The sequence below is a fragment of the Pelodiscus sinensis genome, chromosome 1, assembly GCF_052426305.1.
Source record: "Pelodiscus sinensis isolate ZL-2025 chromosome 1, ASM5242630v1, whole genome shotgun sequence".
NCBI lineage: Eukaryota > Metazoa > Chordata > Testudines > Trionychidae > Pelodiscus > Pelodiscus sinensis.
In genome coordinates, this window is record NC_143052.1 from 17,288,803 (window position 1) to 17,306,502 (window position 17,700).

General features: G+C 47.1%; 1 protein-coding gene across 1 annotated transcript in view; it reads left to right on the forward strand.

Moving 5' to 3' along the window:
- The window catches only part of ELAPOR2 (endosome-lysosome associated apoptosis and autophagy regulator family member 2), a 153,335-nt gene that overhangs the window by 124,476 nt on the left and 11,159 nt on the right, over positions 1 to 17,700 (forward strand). The window contains exons 17-20 of the mRNA XM_075926150.2: positions 812 to 908; positions 2,934 to 3,035; positions 13,901 to 14,027; positions 15,719 to 15,897. Of these exons, the coding sequence (XP_075782265.2) occupies positions 812 to 908; positions 2,934 to 3,035; positions 13,901 to 14,027; positions 15,719 to 15,897 (505 nt within the window). The remainder of the gene's footprint in view (positions 1 to 811; positions 909 to 2,933; positions 3,036 to 13,900; positions 14,028 to 15,718; positions 15,898 to 17,700) is intronic.

The window sequence follows — 17,700 nt, forward strand, 5'->3', positions numbered from 1 at the left end:
ACTTTTTACCTGTCTCTAGGGCCATCTCTTCACTCAGTGGAAGATTGACACTGCTGCAATTGATCTACTGGAGTTTGATTTAGCAGGTCTAATTAAGACCTGCTAAATGTGACTCAGAGGGCTGCCCCGTTGGCAGCCCATACTCCTGCTTCTGCAAGAAGAAAGGAAGCCAACGGGAGCGTTTGCTCCTGTCAGCCTCTTGCTTTCGGGACAATGTGAAAACTCGAATCGAGGTATGTCAACTCCAGCTACGTAATAGCTCAAATAGCTGGAGTTGCACATCTTGATCTGACCTTCCCTTTTAGTGTAGACCTGGCCTAGTTGACTAGGACCTTCCTCCTCATTGGCTGTCTCTGCAGACCTAGAATGAGCATGGAGCACAAACTTTTAACCCCTAAGAAGCAGTCCTCCCATGCATTGTGACAGGACAGCATAGAGTAGCACAGGGAAGCTCACCCTGTTAATTATTACACGATCTCTGTCGTTTGGTTAGGAATTCCACTCGCTAGGGTTGAAAACATGGAATCCTGCACAAAGTGGCCATTCCCTTTGAAAAATGTAAAACTGTCTTGGACTGTGAAGTTTAATATTAGCACTTTGTTTTACTGCTTATCCTTCAATAATAAAATTGTACCTTATGAAAGGGCTAGAAATTCACAGGATTTATTTTAAAAAAATTGTGCATAATGCAAAATTACTAGACAAATTCTTAATTAGAAATCAAATGCCTTTACTGGTAAGCACGCATTATAAAATACAAAGCACGCACCTTTCAAAAACCACATGCTTAATTTGTCACTATTATTTTTAGGAGCTACGGTTGAAACCACACTGGGAAACATTAACATTGAAACAGAAATGTTTCCATCTCCTCCAAGGACAATACCTGATGTGAATTTCTTTTTCAAGTAGGTGGAAAACTCTCTGTTGGAGGATCATCAATGGTCTTTTAATTGTTTAAAGAGAATGTAGACGTAAGGGTAAGGTCTTTGAGGCGCCCATCCAGCGCTGGGCTCAGACTGATAGGCATGCTGACGTGTAGGCTCTGAAATCAAGAAATGCAGCGGGGCTTGCACAAATCTGAGTTATTTCTGATTTACAAAAGGAGAGCTTGGATATTTCCAGGTGCCATCTTCAATTTTGTATTCTGGGTCCTGGCTGCTTCTTAGTTTCCTTTTTGAAAGTGTGCTTTACGTGTATATGCTTCCTTTTGCATTTATTTTTATTTTTACATGTTGTTACAAAATGAAACTTTCTCAGCCTGCAGTGTTCTCTTCCTAGTTTGTTCCTCCAGGTACTATCCTGACCAGCAACCCTACTTTGGATAAGATTATTGTGGTTTTAAGCCTACAGAGGGCAGATCTGTGCAGCATATGTCATCCAGGGAGTCCTGTTCAACTTTTTCACTTGCAGGGAATTGTAGTTTGCCGTGTGTGTGTGTGTGTGTGTGTGTGTGTGTGTGTGTGTGTGTGTGTGTGTGTGTGTGTGTGTGTGTGTGTGTGTGTGTGTGTGTGTGTGTGTGTGATTGTAGTATCTCTGAGAGAGAGATAAAGGACAGGACTATGCAGCACTTTAAAGACTAACAAGATGGTTTATTCGGTGATGAGCTTTCATGGGCCAGACCCACTTCCTCAGATCAAATTGTGGAAGAAAATTGGCATGACCATATATACCAAAGGGACACAATAAAAAAAAGTGAAAACATATAAAATTGACAAATCAGATTTTAGAACAGAGGAAGGGTGAGGGGGGGTCTGGCCCACAAAAGCTCATCACCTAATAAACCATCTTGTTAGTCTTTAAAGTGCTACATAGTCCTGTTTTTTGTTTCAGCAAGACCAGACTAATACGGCTGCATCTCTATTATTATTATTCTACTGAGAAAGAGAGAGAGAGAGAGAGAGAGAGAGAGGGAGAGAGAGAGAGATGATTGTAGTATCTCTGAGAGAGCGAGAGAGAGAGAGAGATGATTGTAGTATCTCTGAGAGAGAGAGAGAGAGAGAGAGAGAGAGAGAGATGATTGTAGTATCTCTGTGTTACTAAAATTTAAATTAAATTATGTACCCACTCTCCCCCAACCCAAAAATCTGTCCCTGGATACCCTGTCCATTCCATTGCTGTTGAACTTGTGATTTAAACTTGCTCACAAACATTCGTTTAATAAACTTTGCCAGTCTCTAGCAGAGTAACATTCAGCCCATGATCTCTGTGGTTATGATTTTCTAATACTGTTATTTTGGCTTAGGGGCTGACTTGGGTCAGAGTGATTCAGCACTGCTGGAAGCCAGGCAGAGTCCCCCAACTCTCTATAGCAGGGGTGGCTAAACCACAGTTCATGAGTCTCATGCACCTCTTTTACAGTTACAGTGAGACTTGAGGAGCCTCCATGCCTTCCCATTCTCTGCCTACTAGACTGGTGAGGAGGTGTGAGGAGTCATGGCCCCCCTTACACTGAGCAGACTCTCTCTGCAGCTCCCAAGAATTAGCTCCTCATGGAGAGGCAGCGACAGAGTGCTGGGAGCTGCAGGGAGGGGCTGTTGCCTTAGATCTACAGGGAGAGCCAGCTGCAAAAGCAGCAGCTCTCTCTGCAGCTCACAGCCGTTTGCCCTGGCTCTCCTGATGGCCACAGCTTGCACGCTCTAGCAGCTGCCATGCAGGGAGAGGGCCTAGCAGCATCATGTGACCAAACAGGGCCAGCAAACCCTGGTAGAAATCTGGGGGCAGGGGGGGGACATGACCTCATGTTACCTCATGTTGCCTTTGGCTTCTGCCTAGTGGGAAGGAGAGCCTAGGGGTCCGCTCCAATAGCTACAGGCAGGTACATATAAATTAGAATTGTGTGCATACATGGAAATGTACATTTACTGTGCAAGTTGTCATTTTTTAAAGTGAAATCAATGCTCATTGCAAACTATGGTCTTATTTCATATTAGGTCTTCTACAGTTACAACTTCCTGTGAAAATGGACGTGCAACTGTTGTGGTGATGAGGTGTAATCCCACCAAGCCAGGCCAAGGCGATATTTCAGTTCCCAGGTATTGAACTGAGAGTATTACAGTAGTGCCCGGTCCTCTTAACCCATCCTTGGTAAAACTCTTTTAGTTGCCTTATATTAGCAGGTAGTGAGAAGAGAGTGTCCAAAAGATCTCACACATTTCTTCCAGGTGAGTACCAGGCCACTGTGATCCATGCATAGATCACTTCCAGGTAAACTGCTGGCAGCATATTCTAGTTATTGCTGGCTATGATACCCATGATTGTAGATACCATACCCGCTCTTAGGCAATAAAGCCCGGAAAAAGTGTATGATAGGGGGTTTATTTAACCTCTCTATTTTGCACTTGTGCATCCTCTACTACAGTGGTGGGCAATCCATGGTCCAGCGAGGTTCTATGCCCATGAGACATTTTGTTTACTGTTGCCCATGCCAGATTCCCCTGGTTTCCGTCTGCATAGTGACATGCACATGAAGCAAAGGCACGTGAAGTGAAGTGCATGCACACAACATTGAGTGTACGTGCCGTGCGCTCCCTCTGCTTCCAACCAAAAAGCTGCTACAATTCAGTTGGCCCCCTCACTATCCTAGGTTGTCCAGGGCTGCTCTACTAGAATACTGTGTCCAGTTCTCATATGGTGATAAATTGGAGAGGGTTCAGGGAAGAGACATGAGAATGATTAAAGGATTGGAAAACCTGCCTTATAGTGACTGTATCCTGGAGCTCAGTCTGTTTAATTTAACAAAGAGAAGGCCTTATACTCTCTGAATCAGTGCCAATACTTTGTATGTGCCACTGACTCCCATTCATGGATCCTGTTGTGCTTGGTGTGGTACAAAGAAACAGTAGCTGTCCCAAAAAGCTTACAGTCCAAGATAAGACAAGAGGCAACAGATAGGGCAGTACAAGGAAACCATGAGGCCATGCTGGTCAGCATGACATACAGTCAATTCAGCATGACTGCAGACCAATTGTTGTCAAATGTTTTGTAGGCATCACAGCAAAGGACAGTTTTAAGGAGAGTTTTAAGGCCTGGGGGGTGAGGCTTGTGCAATAGCATGGAGGTCAACCCAGGCATGGGGCCACAGGTCAGTCCAACCTGAGTTCCATTCACTTGGGTTATAAACAAGCCCATACAAGGTTTTTTTTTTAATCTAAGTGCCCCCTTTGTTCCAGGGCCTTGTTTATTAATCACAGCCATAAGCATAAATAGGCTCTTACTCAGAAACACTTAGGCCATGCGCCCCCTCAGGCATCCTCCTTCATGGCAAAACAGCAGTGGGTTCAAAACTACTGCAGATTTAGATTAAATCTGAGGAAAGACTTCCTAATTGTCAGAACAGTAGGACAATGGAGCAGATGCCCAGATAGGTTATGGTAGCTCCATCACTGGAAGTTTTCAGCAAGAGGCTGGACAGCCATCTGTCCTGGATGGTCTAGACCAGTGGTCCCCAACCTTTTGAGGTTGTCGGGTGCCGGGGACGTGGCCGTTCGCCTGCCGGGTTGCAGGGGGCGAGGACACTTGCGCTCCCCCCCCCCCCGCCAAGCGCCGCGCGCCCGGGGCCGGCGTTCCCCCCCCCCGCCAAGCGCCGCGCGCCCAGGGCCGGCGTTCCCCCCCTGCCAAGCGCCGCACGCCTGGGGCCGGCGTTCCCCCCCCCCACCCGCCAAGCGCCCCACGCCCGGGGCCGGCGTTCCCCCCACCCGCCAAGCGCCGCACGCCCGGGGCCAGCGTTCCCCCCCCTCGCCAAGCGCCGCGCGCCCGAGCCCCGAGCACCTGGCGGGCGCATGCAAATGCCCCCACGGGTGCCATGGCGCCCGCGGGCGTCGTGTTGGGGACCACGGGTCTAGACCATGGATTCCCAAACTGGGGGGGAGGGGGGCGTGCAGAAATTCCAGGGGGCGCAAGGCAACCCCTTCCCTGTAAGTTCTGCTGCTATTTTTGTTTTTCAGCCGGGTCAGTTCCTTTTTTTTTTTTTGCTCAACAAGTTTGGCTGCTGTGGGGAAGGGAGGGCCATGAGGGTTTCTCAAAAATCAAAAAGGGGGATTGATGCTGAAAAGTTTGGGAACCACTGGTCTAGACACAACAAAGCCTGCCTCTTGGCAGGAGTTTAGCCTTGGTGACCTGAGCGGTCATCCTTCTAACCCTGTGATTTTTCCCTGCAGGAGAAATGGTCTCTGTTTCTGAATGATGGCTTTGGACTACTCCTCTTCAGATCTTCCTTAAGCAGGAGTCCCTAGCTCTCTGAAATGGGGTTGTATTAATTAATCCCTCAGGGTATGTCTATACTGCCATCCTAGTTCGAACGAGGGTGGCTAATGTAGGCATTCGAAGTTGCAAATGAAGCCCGGGGTTTAAATATCCCGGGCTTCATTTGCATCTTGCTGGGCGCCGCCATTTTAAAATCCCCGTTAGTGCGGATTCCGTGCCCGCGGCGACACGCGGCACGGAGTAGGTAGTTCGAATTAGGCTCTCTAATTCGAGGTGTACCGGTAGTTCGAATTAGAGAGCCTAATTCGAACTACTTACTCCGTGCTGCGTGTCGCCGCGAGCACGGAGTCCGCACTAACGGGGATTTTAAAATGGCGGCGCCCGGCAAGATGCAAATGAAGCCCGGGATATTTAAATCCCGGGCTTCATTTGCAACTTCGAATGCCTACATTAGCCACCCTAGTTCGAAGTAGGGTGGCGGTGTAGACATACCCTCACTCTCTCCTTAAACAGTCTCCCACTCTCCTTCTGGAGCTGGGTTCTGTTGGTCAGATCATCTTGTCCTTCTTATGCAAAGATCCTCAGCCCTCCTTCCTGGAACTGAGTGGTGCGTTAACCCGCTATAAGGCTTTTGCAGCTTCTTTCTCAGCAGATCCCTTGGCCTTAGGCTGCTCAGCAGGCCAGCTTTTACCTACTGGCAGTTCCTTGCATTTTCCTGGTCCTAAGAGAGAGGATGTTGCATTTATGTTGGACTCTGTCTCTCAGCTCATCCCCAACTGTTTGGGGGAGAGGAGAGCTTTGCCCACCCCCTCTACCATTCTCCTGGTCCTGGGCCTGTTAAAGAAACAGTAACAGGATTTCTCCCCAAACACTTCTTTCTCCCAGGTCTGCTTCCTCACTCCTCAGGAGCTCCCAGGCCCTTGCATATATAATGATCAGAGATCAAAAAGTTCTGTTCACCTTCAGGCAAAATGCAAAGCTCATATGTAATAAGAACATAAGAAGGGCCAGACTAGGTCAGACCAAAAGACCATCTAGCACAGTATCCTGTCATCCAACAGTGGCCAATGCCAGATGCCCCAGAGGGAATAAACAGAACAGGGAATCATCAAGAAATCTATCTCCTGTCACCCATTCCCAGCCTCTGATAGAGGCTAGGGGCACCATTCCTGGCCATTCTAGCTAACAGCCATTGATGGACCTAACCTCTATGAATTTATCTAGTTTTTTCTTGAACCCTGTTAATATCTTGGTCTTCACAACCTCCTTTGGCAAGGGGTTCCGTAGGCCAACCGTGCGCTGTGTGAAGAAAAACTTCCTTTTGTTTGTTTTGAACCCGCTACCTGTAGTGGATTGGACTCACTGCTGCAGCGCCTTCTGCCAGTCAGTCTGGGAATTAGCTCTGTGCAGCTTGAGTGCACAGCCTTGGCTCATGTCTTGCCCTTGTTCACGTCCCTACTTCCACCCTCTGGTTCCGGAGCTGCGTCACTCCTTGGACCGCAGTGTCTGCTTCAGGACACAGCCTCCAGCAATGCCCACCACTCCGTTCTCTCCCCTTCTGGGAGTACCAGCAGCTCAGTCCGGCCCTGCGCTACAGTGGTGAACTGCAGTCTCAAATCTATCCCCTCCCTCAGGGACAAGCTGCAGTCCTTTGCTTGGTCGCTCTCTTCAGCGGCTAGTGGGGGGAAAAGCAGTGGTACAGGCCTGCCCATTACTCTGGGTCCCAGGACCAGAACCCTTGAGTGGCAGCCTCTTACTGCCCTCCTCTGTGCCCCTTTACTACCTGCCTTCCCTGTGCCACTTCCCTGTAGCCCTGAACTCACTCCACCCTTATGTCAAGGCCTTCTGTCTGGCAGTGGCCAGAGCTCTCGCTGCACTGTTGCCCTGCCCAACACTGCTCTGTTCAGGGTGCTTCCCTCAGCAGCTAGTCCTACTCGTTTCTCAGGGAGAGACTCATCTCTGCTCTGCTGAGCTGCCTTTTATAGCAGGGTTGCCCCAGCAAGCTGTCTTCGGATTGGCTCCTAATAAGCCTATCCCTGATTGGCTGGGTTATGTGCAGTCTAGTCTTCTTTAACCCCTCTAGTCTCTAGTCTCCTTTAACCCCTCTCAGCTGGACCACTACATTGTATGTTTGTACAGGCCATCTCCTCAATTTATGGAAGAAAAGAAGATGATGATGATGAAGAAGATAGGAAGGATGATGCAGAGCTTGGGGTACTAGCTTGGAATTCAGGAGACCTTAGTTCCATTGCCACTTCCTGGACACTACAGTACAAATAAATGATGGTCACATAAACACCACCCTATACTGGAAACCTACTGACCTTTATTCTTACCTACATACCTCTAGCTTCCATCCAGGACACATCACACAATCCACTGTATACAGCCAAGCTTTAAGATACAACTGTATGTGCTCCAGTCCCTCAGACAGAGACCAACACCTACAGGGCTTATATCATATATTCTTAAAACTTAAATACCCACTTGAGAAAATGAAGAAACAGATTGATAGAGCTAGACGAGTACCCTGAAGTCACCTGCTTCATGACAAGCCCAACAAGGTAAATCACAGAACACCACTGATTATTACCTACAGCCCCAAGCTAAAACTCATCCAGTGCATCATTGACAAACTACATACAATTCTGGAAAAAGATCCCTCATGCTCACAGACTCTAGGAGACAGGTTGGTCTTAGCCTACAGGCAGCCCCCCCAACCTAAAACAAATAACTCATCATCAGCCACACATCATACCACAGAAACACATACTCAGGAACCTATCCCTGCGACAAACCCCATTGTCAACTCTGTCCACATATCTATACAAGTGACACCATCATAGAACCTAACCACTGAAGTCACAAGATCAGGGGCTCATACAACTGCATATCCACTAATGTGATCTATGACATCAAGTGCCATCAATGTATGTTGGGCAAACCAGACAGTCTCTATGCCAAAGGATAAAACAAAACAAATCAGATATCAGGAATGGTAACACGCATAAACCTGTAGGGGAACACTTTAACCTCCCTGGGCATTCAGTGATGGATTTTAAAGTAGCCAGCCTTCTACAGAAGAATTTTGAAAATTGGTTACAAAGAGAGACATCTGAACTGGAATTCATTTGCAAATTCAACACTATCAATTTAGGATTAAATAAGGATCTCCACTGATTGATGCATTACAAAGACAATTTCCCCTCTCTGTATATTCACCTCTCCACACCAATGCTGTGAATGAGCACTTCTACCTTGACTTGACTAGCTTCCTTAATACAAGCAACTTCTTCCTTATATATACTCCTGCTTCTGTAACTTCCATTCCAATTCATCTGAGGAAGTGGGTTTTACTCACAAAAGTTTAGCCCTAGTAAATCTGTTAGTTTCTAAAGTGCCACAGGACTCCTCATTACTTTGTCATGGTCTTCCTGTGTGACTTAGCCTCTGTGTGTCTCAGTTCCCCATCTATACAATGTGGCACTTTTCTAACTCACACGGGTGTTGAGAAGATAAATACATTAAAGATAGCGAGGTGCTCAGATGTATGATTCCCCTCACCTGGGACTGACTGAAGAAGATCGTAATCCAATAACAGTCCAAGCAGAGTATTTAGTATCAAAGTAAATGTCTGTACCTGTAACAAAATGTCTACATAAGCAATGCCTTCATTGTAGTTTCTTGTTGGGTTAGCCAGGGTGTGAGATGAAAGGAACATGGGAAACAGGCCTACCAGTGCTCCTGAGAGATGAAGGTGGGGAGAGGCAGAGAGAGTCACATGCCCCTCTCTAGATGCCTGGCCGGGCACATTAATGGCACTGGTGAATGAAGCATGGCAGTTCCTCTGGTGCAGCAGCAGCCCCTCCACGCAGCTGTGTCTCTTGGGGTCTGTGCAGCTCTGCCAGAGGACAGGGCTGGGGGAGGGGGCAGTACAGCCATTCGGTGCACCAGCATGGCTGCTGGGGCCAGAGCTGGGAAGGGAAGAGGCGGTGAAGCCAGATCCTCTCCCCTTCTGGCCATGCAGCCTGGTGCAGCAGTGCAGAGGCTGCACTCTCCCAAGCAGCCTCTGGCTACACTGCCGGGGAGGGGACACTGCTGGCTGCATGGGACAGAGTCCCCCCTCCCCTCCCCAGGTAACGTGGGATGGGGAAGGGATGGACAGGTAGAATGCAGGGCCCTGGGGTAGGGAGTCACATGGGGAGCTCACATGCCCTGCTTAGCTGATGCCCCCTTTGTTTTCCTTCCATGTGTTGCCCCTCATGATCCAGAGGCTGTGTTCTGAATTAGTTATATCAAGGCAAGTGAGGTTGGTTCTCTAGCTCTCTGGATTTTATTAATGCTAGGTCAGAAATGTGAGACCAGTTTCAGGGGGACATTACAGATCTCTCTTAAATCAGTTTTACTGTAGCGAGCCTGATCCAGATTTAATGAACCAATTGCATATTTTTCACTGTTGAATAGACCCAGTTACTGTCAACATTAGATCCAATCTACCTGCCGTTAACAACAACTGAGCAAGTGTCATGGAGGTGCAAATAGTGTTCTCTTCCACTAATTGATCATTAAATGGGGCTATTTAGACTTCTCAGGTTTGTGGAGAAGCTGTTACCTGTTCAGTAGGCTGGGAAACATCCTTCTGCTAATTAGCTATTATATAGCGTGTCTGCCACTTACAGAGGAAATCACCCAAAGCATCACAATTGCAGCAGCTGTAGGGGTGATTTGTGTGTGTGTGTGTGTGTGTGTGTGTGTGTGTGTGTGAGAGAGAGAGAGAGAGAGAGAGAGAGAAAAAGAGAGGGGTGTGTGTGTGGGGGGGCCCAAGGGGTCATCCAAATGCTGAGGGCAGGTGGGGCTAGCCGGCAGGAGGACTAGCAGGGGATGGGAGCTGGCCTTGCAGGAGGGTCCGGCCCCCTTGCACTTACTGGCAGCAGTGGGAGGAAGCAGAGCAAGGTGGCAGGACAGCCCCTGCACTCCCTGGCAGGAAGTGGAGCCACATGGCCAGGGGAGCAAAACAACTGGGGCTGCTTGGCTCCGTTTCCTCCACCCCAAATGCCATTGAGTATTTGGGGGTGGCAGACCTGTGCTAGTCCCCGGGGTACCTTGATTGGGGGAAGAGGTGGGGCGGGGGTAGAGCAGGGGGCAGAGCAAGAATCAGAGCAGGGGTGGTGTGGGGCAAGGGCAGGAAGAGGGCAGAGCAGAGATGGAGAGAGGTGAGGCCTCTAGCTGGATTTTCTATAGGAACTTTTCCATATACTAAAAGTGATAATTATAATAGGATTCATTTTTTTTTCTCTTCTTAAGAATCCTGTAGTAATCTGGTAGTGTAGACCTGATCTAAGCATGGTTAACAATCCCCTTAGTGTACTGAAATAGCAACTACTTCCTTGCAGTCACTCAAGGCTCTTGTCCAGGAATGTTTCCCTATCAGTTCAGAGCATATAGAAAGAGCACCTGTAATTACAGTAATAAGAGTTTTTGCCTGAACATCTTGAATAAGAAAAAGAAATGGGCTTCTGGTTTTGGGGTGGCAGCAATGGTGGGGTTACCCACAACATTAATAGAAACCTGGGGTCCTGTTTCTCATTCACACAAATATCTGTAACTGCAGGGGAAATGCTAGATATTACTAGAAAAATAGATTGGGACAAAATCTCCCCCAATCGAGGTACCCCAGGGACTAGCACAGGTCTGCCACCCCTTTTTGCTGCCAGTGGGTTTTGCCAGAGATGAACTCTTCCCAAACATATTGCATTTTTTTCTAATAATTTATAGCATTCCTCCTATAATTCTAGACATTTGCCAGTGAAATGATTAGAGTTACATAAAGGATTAATACAGCCTGCTAAATTTTGTTTCTCAGCTTCCCTCACATACAAAATGTATTCTGCAAATGTATTCTGTATCTGAGTCACTAGAGCGGATATCTATATTACCTTGCCACTTAGTGACAGATGTATAAATTATGTGGATGAAATATAGCTGTAATTTTGACAGTTTATGCAAATTCATTTGTCTTTACAGAACAGTGACATCTACATAAATTACAGACAGCTTTCATTTAGGTGAAGCAGGCAGAGACACAAAAAGTGAAAAATGCTCAAATCACAATTTTCAAAGGTGGATCCTGATTTAGGTTGGCTCAATTTTGGCATGTCCAACTTGAGACACTTCAAATCATTGACCACTTTTGAAAAATTGGCCTTTGGTGTATTACAATACATGGCAATATAGCTCAATTCATAAAACATAATTGTTTAATTTCTATAATTCATTGATTGGAGAACATCAGAAAGACACCCTTATGTACAAGGGAGATTTATAAAACACAGTTATGAAATCAGAAATTGATGTAACGTCATCTTAGAAAGTGCTTTTAAAGGATACTAGAACATATTTTCCGAGTTTAATATGGGTCAGATTTTCACCTCACATTGGTGCAAATCTGGATTAACTTCAGTGCCTTCATTGCCTGCTTCTAGTCTATATGGGTATGTCTACACTACAAAGTTAGTTCGAACAAACGGACGTTAGTTCGAACTAACTTTCCTAGGCGCTACACTAGCGCTCCGCTAGTTCGAATTTGAATCGAACTAGCGGAGCGCTTAGTTCGAACTAGGTAAACCTCATTTTACGAGGACTAACGCCTAGTTCGAACTAGCTAGTTCGAACTAAGGGCTGTGTAGCCCTTTAGTTCGAACTAGTGGGAGGCTAGCCCTCCCCAGGTTTCCCTGGTGGCCACTCTGGCCAACACCAGGGAAACTCTATGCCCCCCTCCCGGCCCCGGACCCCTTAAAGGGGCACGGGCTGGCTACGGTGCCCGTGCCAGGTGCAAGCCTGCCAGCACCCAGCTAGCAGACCCTGCACCTGGCACGGCACAGAGCCACCCACCCGATGCCCCCCAGCCCACGCCCTCTTGCCGGGACCAGGCTGGCGGCTCCCGGGAGCTTGCCCTGGACCGCAAGAGGCGGGCACCTTCCTGGGCTAGTGCGGACATCGTGGACCTCGTCCACGATCTCCGCACTAGGCACAGGAAAGTGGCCGGCTAGGGCAGGAGAGCTGCCAGCCTGGCCACCCAGGAGCAGGTGTGCATGAAAATCAAGGGGGTCCACTGAGACCCCCGACCCTGAGCCCTGAGCTTACAATGGCCGTCCTGGGTCAGACCAAAGGTCCATCTAGCCCAGTAGCCTGTCTGCTGACAGCGGCCAACCCTAGGGACCCTGGAGGGGATGGACCGAAGACAGTGACCAAGCCATTTGTCTCGTGCCATCCCTCTCCAGCCTTCCACAAACTTTGGGCAGGGACACCACTCCTACCCCCTGGCTAATACCACTCCATGGACCCAACCTCCATGACTTCATCTCACTTCCCTTTAAACTCTGTTCTAGTTGTAGCCTTCACAGCCTCCTGCAGCAAGGAGTTCCGCAGGTTAACTATTTGCTTTGTGAACAACAACTTTCTCTTACTAGTTTGAAGCCTGCTACCCATTCCTTTCCTTTGGTGTCCTCTAGTCCTTCTTTATGGGAACTCAGGAAGAACTTTTCTGAATGCACCCTCTCCACCCAACCCCTGCTTTTAGAGACCTCTAGCCTGTCCCCCCTCCGTCTCCTCTTTTCTAAGCTGAACAGTCCCAGTCTCTGTAGCCTTTCTTCATCTGGGACCTGTTCCCAACCCCTGATCATGTTAGTTGTCCTCCCTTCTCCCAGCCTTTCTCTTCCCCTCTCCCACCTCCTTTTCCCAGTCTCCCCCAGTTTTTTTCAATAAAGACAGAGTCAATGTTGGAAGAAACGTTATCTTTATTTTGTTCATCAATAAGAAGAGGGGCTAGGGAAGGGTAAGTGGAAGGAGGTGAGGGAGGAATGGGGTACGAGCCCCCGATGGGGACGACTGGGCTGGCTCTGCGGGCTTCTGGGGGTGGAAGCTCTCCTGCAGCCCCCCGATTGCCCCCTCTCCCTAGATGGCAGCCTGCGGCAAGTGCAGCCGGGCTGATGGCCGAGTGGTGTGATGTGCCCAGTGTGGGTACTCCGGGCACTCCAAGCCAGAACTTCTTTGCAAGCGGGGCACCCCTTAGAACTGTGTGTCCGGGGTGGGGGTCAGGACCCTTTAAGCGCAGCCCTCGGCTAGCCTGAGACAGCAGCTCCATGCTCTAAGTCCTCCTTTTATGCCCTGCCGGCACTGCTTCCGGCCATCCTTAAGCCCTGTTCAGAGTCCACTCAATGTGGACTTGCTAGTTCGAATTAGCAAAACGCTAATTCGAACTAGTTTTTAGTTCTAGACGCGTTAGTTCGAATTAGCTTAGTTCGAATTAACTAATTCGAACTAAGTTAGTTCGAACTAGCGCTGTAGTGTAGACGTACCCTATAAGTTTATATCCTCCTTCTCCTTACTATAGTATCAGTTGTACCTGGACTTTTATTGCCAGAAATTTTGCAAGACTAACACTTTTTACACTTGAAGCAAGATATTTCACTGATTGAAAACTCTTTCCCTCAGCTTTTTTGGTTTATTTTGGAAATGTTGAATGAATTATTGAAATCACTGATTGAAAACTCTCTGGGTTTTTTTTGGTTTATTTTGGAAAAGATAAATCAATGGATTTATCATAATTATTATTAGCAGTAGGCTGGAGGCTTAGAATCCAGACCAGTTCTCCCTTCTCTGGTATGCAACCTAACAAATTTTGCTTTTCTTCTAGCACATGCCCCGCTGGTACCTGTGATGGATGCATCTTTTACTTCTTGTGGGAAAGTGCAGAGGCTTGCCCTTTGTGCACAGAGCATGACTACCATGAGATTGAGGGAGCTTGCAAAAAAGGATTTCAGGTAGAGGGCTGATGCCTTTGAGTCAAATGAGAAGAGCTGTGTGGGGTCGGGGGTGCTGTTAAATTGCCTGTATGAGAGCTACAGGGCTAGATGGTGTCTGCACATCATGTAGTTGCACTGCTCCAAGAGCAGATCAGGGAAAGATTCACAATTCATTCCCTATACCTTCTGTACTCCTGGGAGAAGTTATCTGCCACTAGCCTTCCCCATTCCAGACCTGCTATGCTGACCCCCATGTCAGAGGCAAGTGGTACTCATTCCCCCCTCTGTTCATCCCAATCTCTGCTAGCCTGTGTGAGGAGCGCACATCCTTTCTTCTGTCCCTGTGCCTGCAGCCATGACATGGGGGGAATGCAGTCAGTCTCATCCCAAAATTATTTCTACCTTTAAATCTCAGGTTACTAGGCCAAGACATTTTGGAGACACGGGCTATATTCTGCCCTTCACAAGAACTAATCTCTGTGCAGGAGCAAGGGGTTGGGGTGTTGGTGAGCCCATTAAAATCCTTAATTATCAGGGCTGTCCCAAGCCCCTGTGTAGAGTGAAGTAGCTAACACACTGCTCTGTGAGTATGTCTACACTACAATTGGAGGTGTGATTCCAGCTCTTGTAGGTATAGCTGCACTAGCTCTAGTAGCTCGCACATAAGACACAGCAGCATGGACTAGTCAGTTGGACCAGAATCCAGGGTACGAACCCTTCAGGGCCATTCATAGACATGCATGAAATATGTGGCTGCATAGGGCACTTGAAAATGCAGGGCAACGTGTTCTTGTATGCCTGAGGATATGCCTCTTGCTAGTTCCACTCTGGCTCCTCTCCACGGATGCTCTGTCCTGTTCATTGTCAGGGCTTCTCCCTGTCCCTTCTCCCCTTCCCCACATGGTCCTTTTTCTTGGCCAGCAGCAGCCAGCTAGTGATGCCTCCTTGCTTCCAGGCTGGTGGCAGAGAGGAGCCCCTAGTCTCTGCAGCTCCGCTCTGCTTCAGGGAAGCCCACAGGCCTCACTGGAAGTTACATGAGGGTAGAGTGAGGAAAAGCAGCACAGAGGGGCAGGGTAGTAGGGAAGCCTTGAGCCCCAGGTCCCCAGCAGAAGCCACATGAGTGAGGAGAAGGAAGCCCCAGGTCCCTGGCAGAAACTGCATGGTGAAGGTGCTGCAGTTGTGTATGGCCCTGTAATTTGTAAGGATGGTCCTGGTACTCTTTCTGCAATGTGGGTTTGCATCATCTTCACTGCTATTTTTAGAGAGGAAGCTAGATTAGAACTACATAAGAACTAGCCTGGATATGCCAATCTGGGGTGCAATCACACCTCTGATTGCAATGTAGACATATGCTAAGTTGCTTCACGGGGTAGGGTGCTGAATGTCACAGCCCAGTTACACCACTCCCGCACTCAACATCTCTTGTTCAGTGCTGAATGAGGGGACTCCACAGGCAGAGACCTGGCAGAGATATCCTTGTGCCAGCAGGGAGTTCTCCCTGGCATTTACACCCAGTATACATCCTCCCAGTGCAGGGAGAAAAGGTGCAAAACCCAGTGGAGAGTCTGTCCCTAATAGGTCAAAAATAGATTTTTAAAAAAGTAAATACCACATCACTTCTCTTATAATTTCACTATCTCAAAATGTCCATGAACATTCTCTACCTTCTCTTCACTTTTCTGTTTTCTCTCTCCTTTTGTTTTTTTAAGGAAACCTTGTATGTCTGGAATGAGCCAAAGCAGTGCATTAAAGGGATTCCCTTGCCTGAGAAAAGAGTCAACACCTGTGAAACTATGGACTTTTGGTTAAAAGTAGGAGCGGGTGTTGGTGCATTCACAGCTGTTCTGCTCGTAGCCTTAACCTGCTACTTCTGGAAGAAAAATCAGAAGTGAGTTTTGTGCATTTCAAGTGACATACCAAAATGAATCAAAAGCCTGATCCAGAGCTCTGTGAAGTCACTGGAAAGTCAAGTTGCAGTGAGAGAGGTCTAGGTTGGATATTAGGAAAAACTATTTCACTAGAAAGGTGATGAAGCACTGGAATGTGTGACCTAGGGAGGTGGTTGAATCTCCATCCCTAGAGGTTTTTAAGTCCGGTTTGATAAAACCCTGGCTGGGATGATTTAGTTGGGGGTGGTCCTGCTTTGGGCAGGGGATTGAACTCAATGACCTCCTGAGGTTTCTTTCAACCCTATGATTCTATGAAAGACTCCCGAAGATTCCACTGGGCTTGAATTCAAACCCTAATACAGTGTTGGAAATGCCATACCTGGTTACTTGAGTTGTCCACTTAGCCCAATTTCCTGTCTCCAATGGAGACCATAAAAGATGCTGCAGAGAAAGGTGCAAGATACCCCGGAGAAGTGTCCTCCTAACCCCTGACATAGGTTGGCTTAAGGTCAAAAAGTGTTGTACCAAATAAAAGCAAGCAGGATCTTATGAGGGGGATAAGGCAAAAAGCCACATTTATTGTAAAGATAATAATAAAAAATAAAGAAAAGATAGAAGCAAACAACGTTGTTTAACTACTTATTCCTAACACTACTTAACCCTTATACACTTATATATATATATAAACCATTCATTCATACATCCATTCATTCAAGTTTTGTGTATAGTTACCAGCCTGGAAGTTGCTTGTGACAGAATACTGGCCAGGTATTCTGTACACAAGTGATGGTAGTGGGGAGCGAAGTCCTGATCAGATGCGCATCTGAAGCTCCTGGTAGGCTGGCAGCAGAACCTTGGACTCTGATTCCATAGTTTTTTAGTTCAGTTCTTATAGGAATTTCTTCCTATGCCAGTCTATGGAAATTGCTGTATCATGCTGATGTCTCCAGAGTGGCTGCCAGGTGCTCATCAGTGATCTCATCGGGTGGACCTCCAGTTTCTCCACTTGACACCTTTTGGTTGCACTGGCACCTGACGCCTTCTTCAGCCCTTTGTTGCTGTATTCTCAGGCTGGCACCTCTCAGAACCATTCACTCATCATCCAAGCACTCTCTCATACATTCATACAGTATTTTGTATAATAATAAAAGTTGTAGTTACAGAAAGTTTCTGGGTGGTATTGCTTAAAACATTCTCTGAGTGCTGAATAAAGTTACAATGTTTTAAAGAGAACAGGCCTCAATTAAGTAACAATGCCCTTAAGTCAATTACAGTGGCTTGACAATGCATTGTTACAATGTATCTCTGCAATGTCAATTTCAAGCAGCCCCTTGCACAAGCTTGAGTATGCCCTGGAGCGCGGGGGGGGGGGGGGGGGGCTGTTTCTGGCTACATAGGATTATATTCTTAACAGTTAGGATTATATTTTTAACAGTTCTAAGTTACATGACCTAATATATTATATTCTAAAGGGACAATAATAATAATAAATCTAAACATTTAACAATCTTAACAAATAATAATAATAATAAGAAGAAGAATTAATAATAAATCTAAACACTAAGTTGTGGGGAACAAATTATGGGGAGTCACTTCCATTTGGGGAATCACATTTTTAATACATTAATATGTTACCCCTACATACTCCCCCTTTTGACACTACGATATCTGGTATACTCGTAGTGTCACTTTCTATTTAATTTGTTTAAGAGAAGGTATTGTGAGGCAACATGTGTTTGTGATTCTAATTTAGAGAACATTGTTTTTATCCAAAAACACATGCCGCACATTGCAATTATACA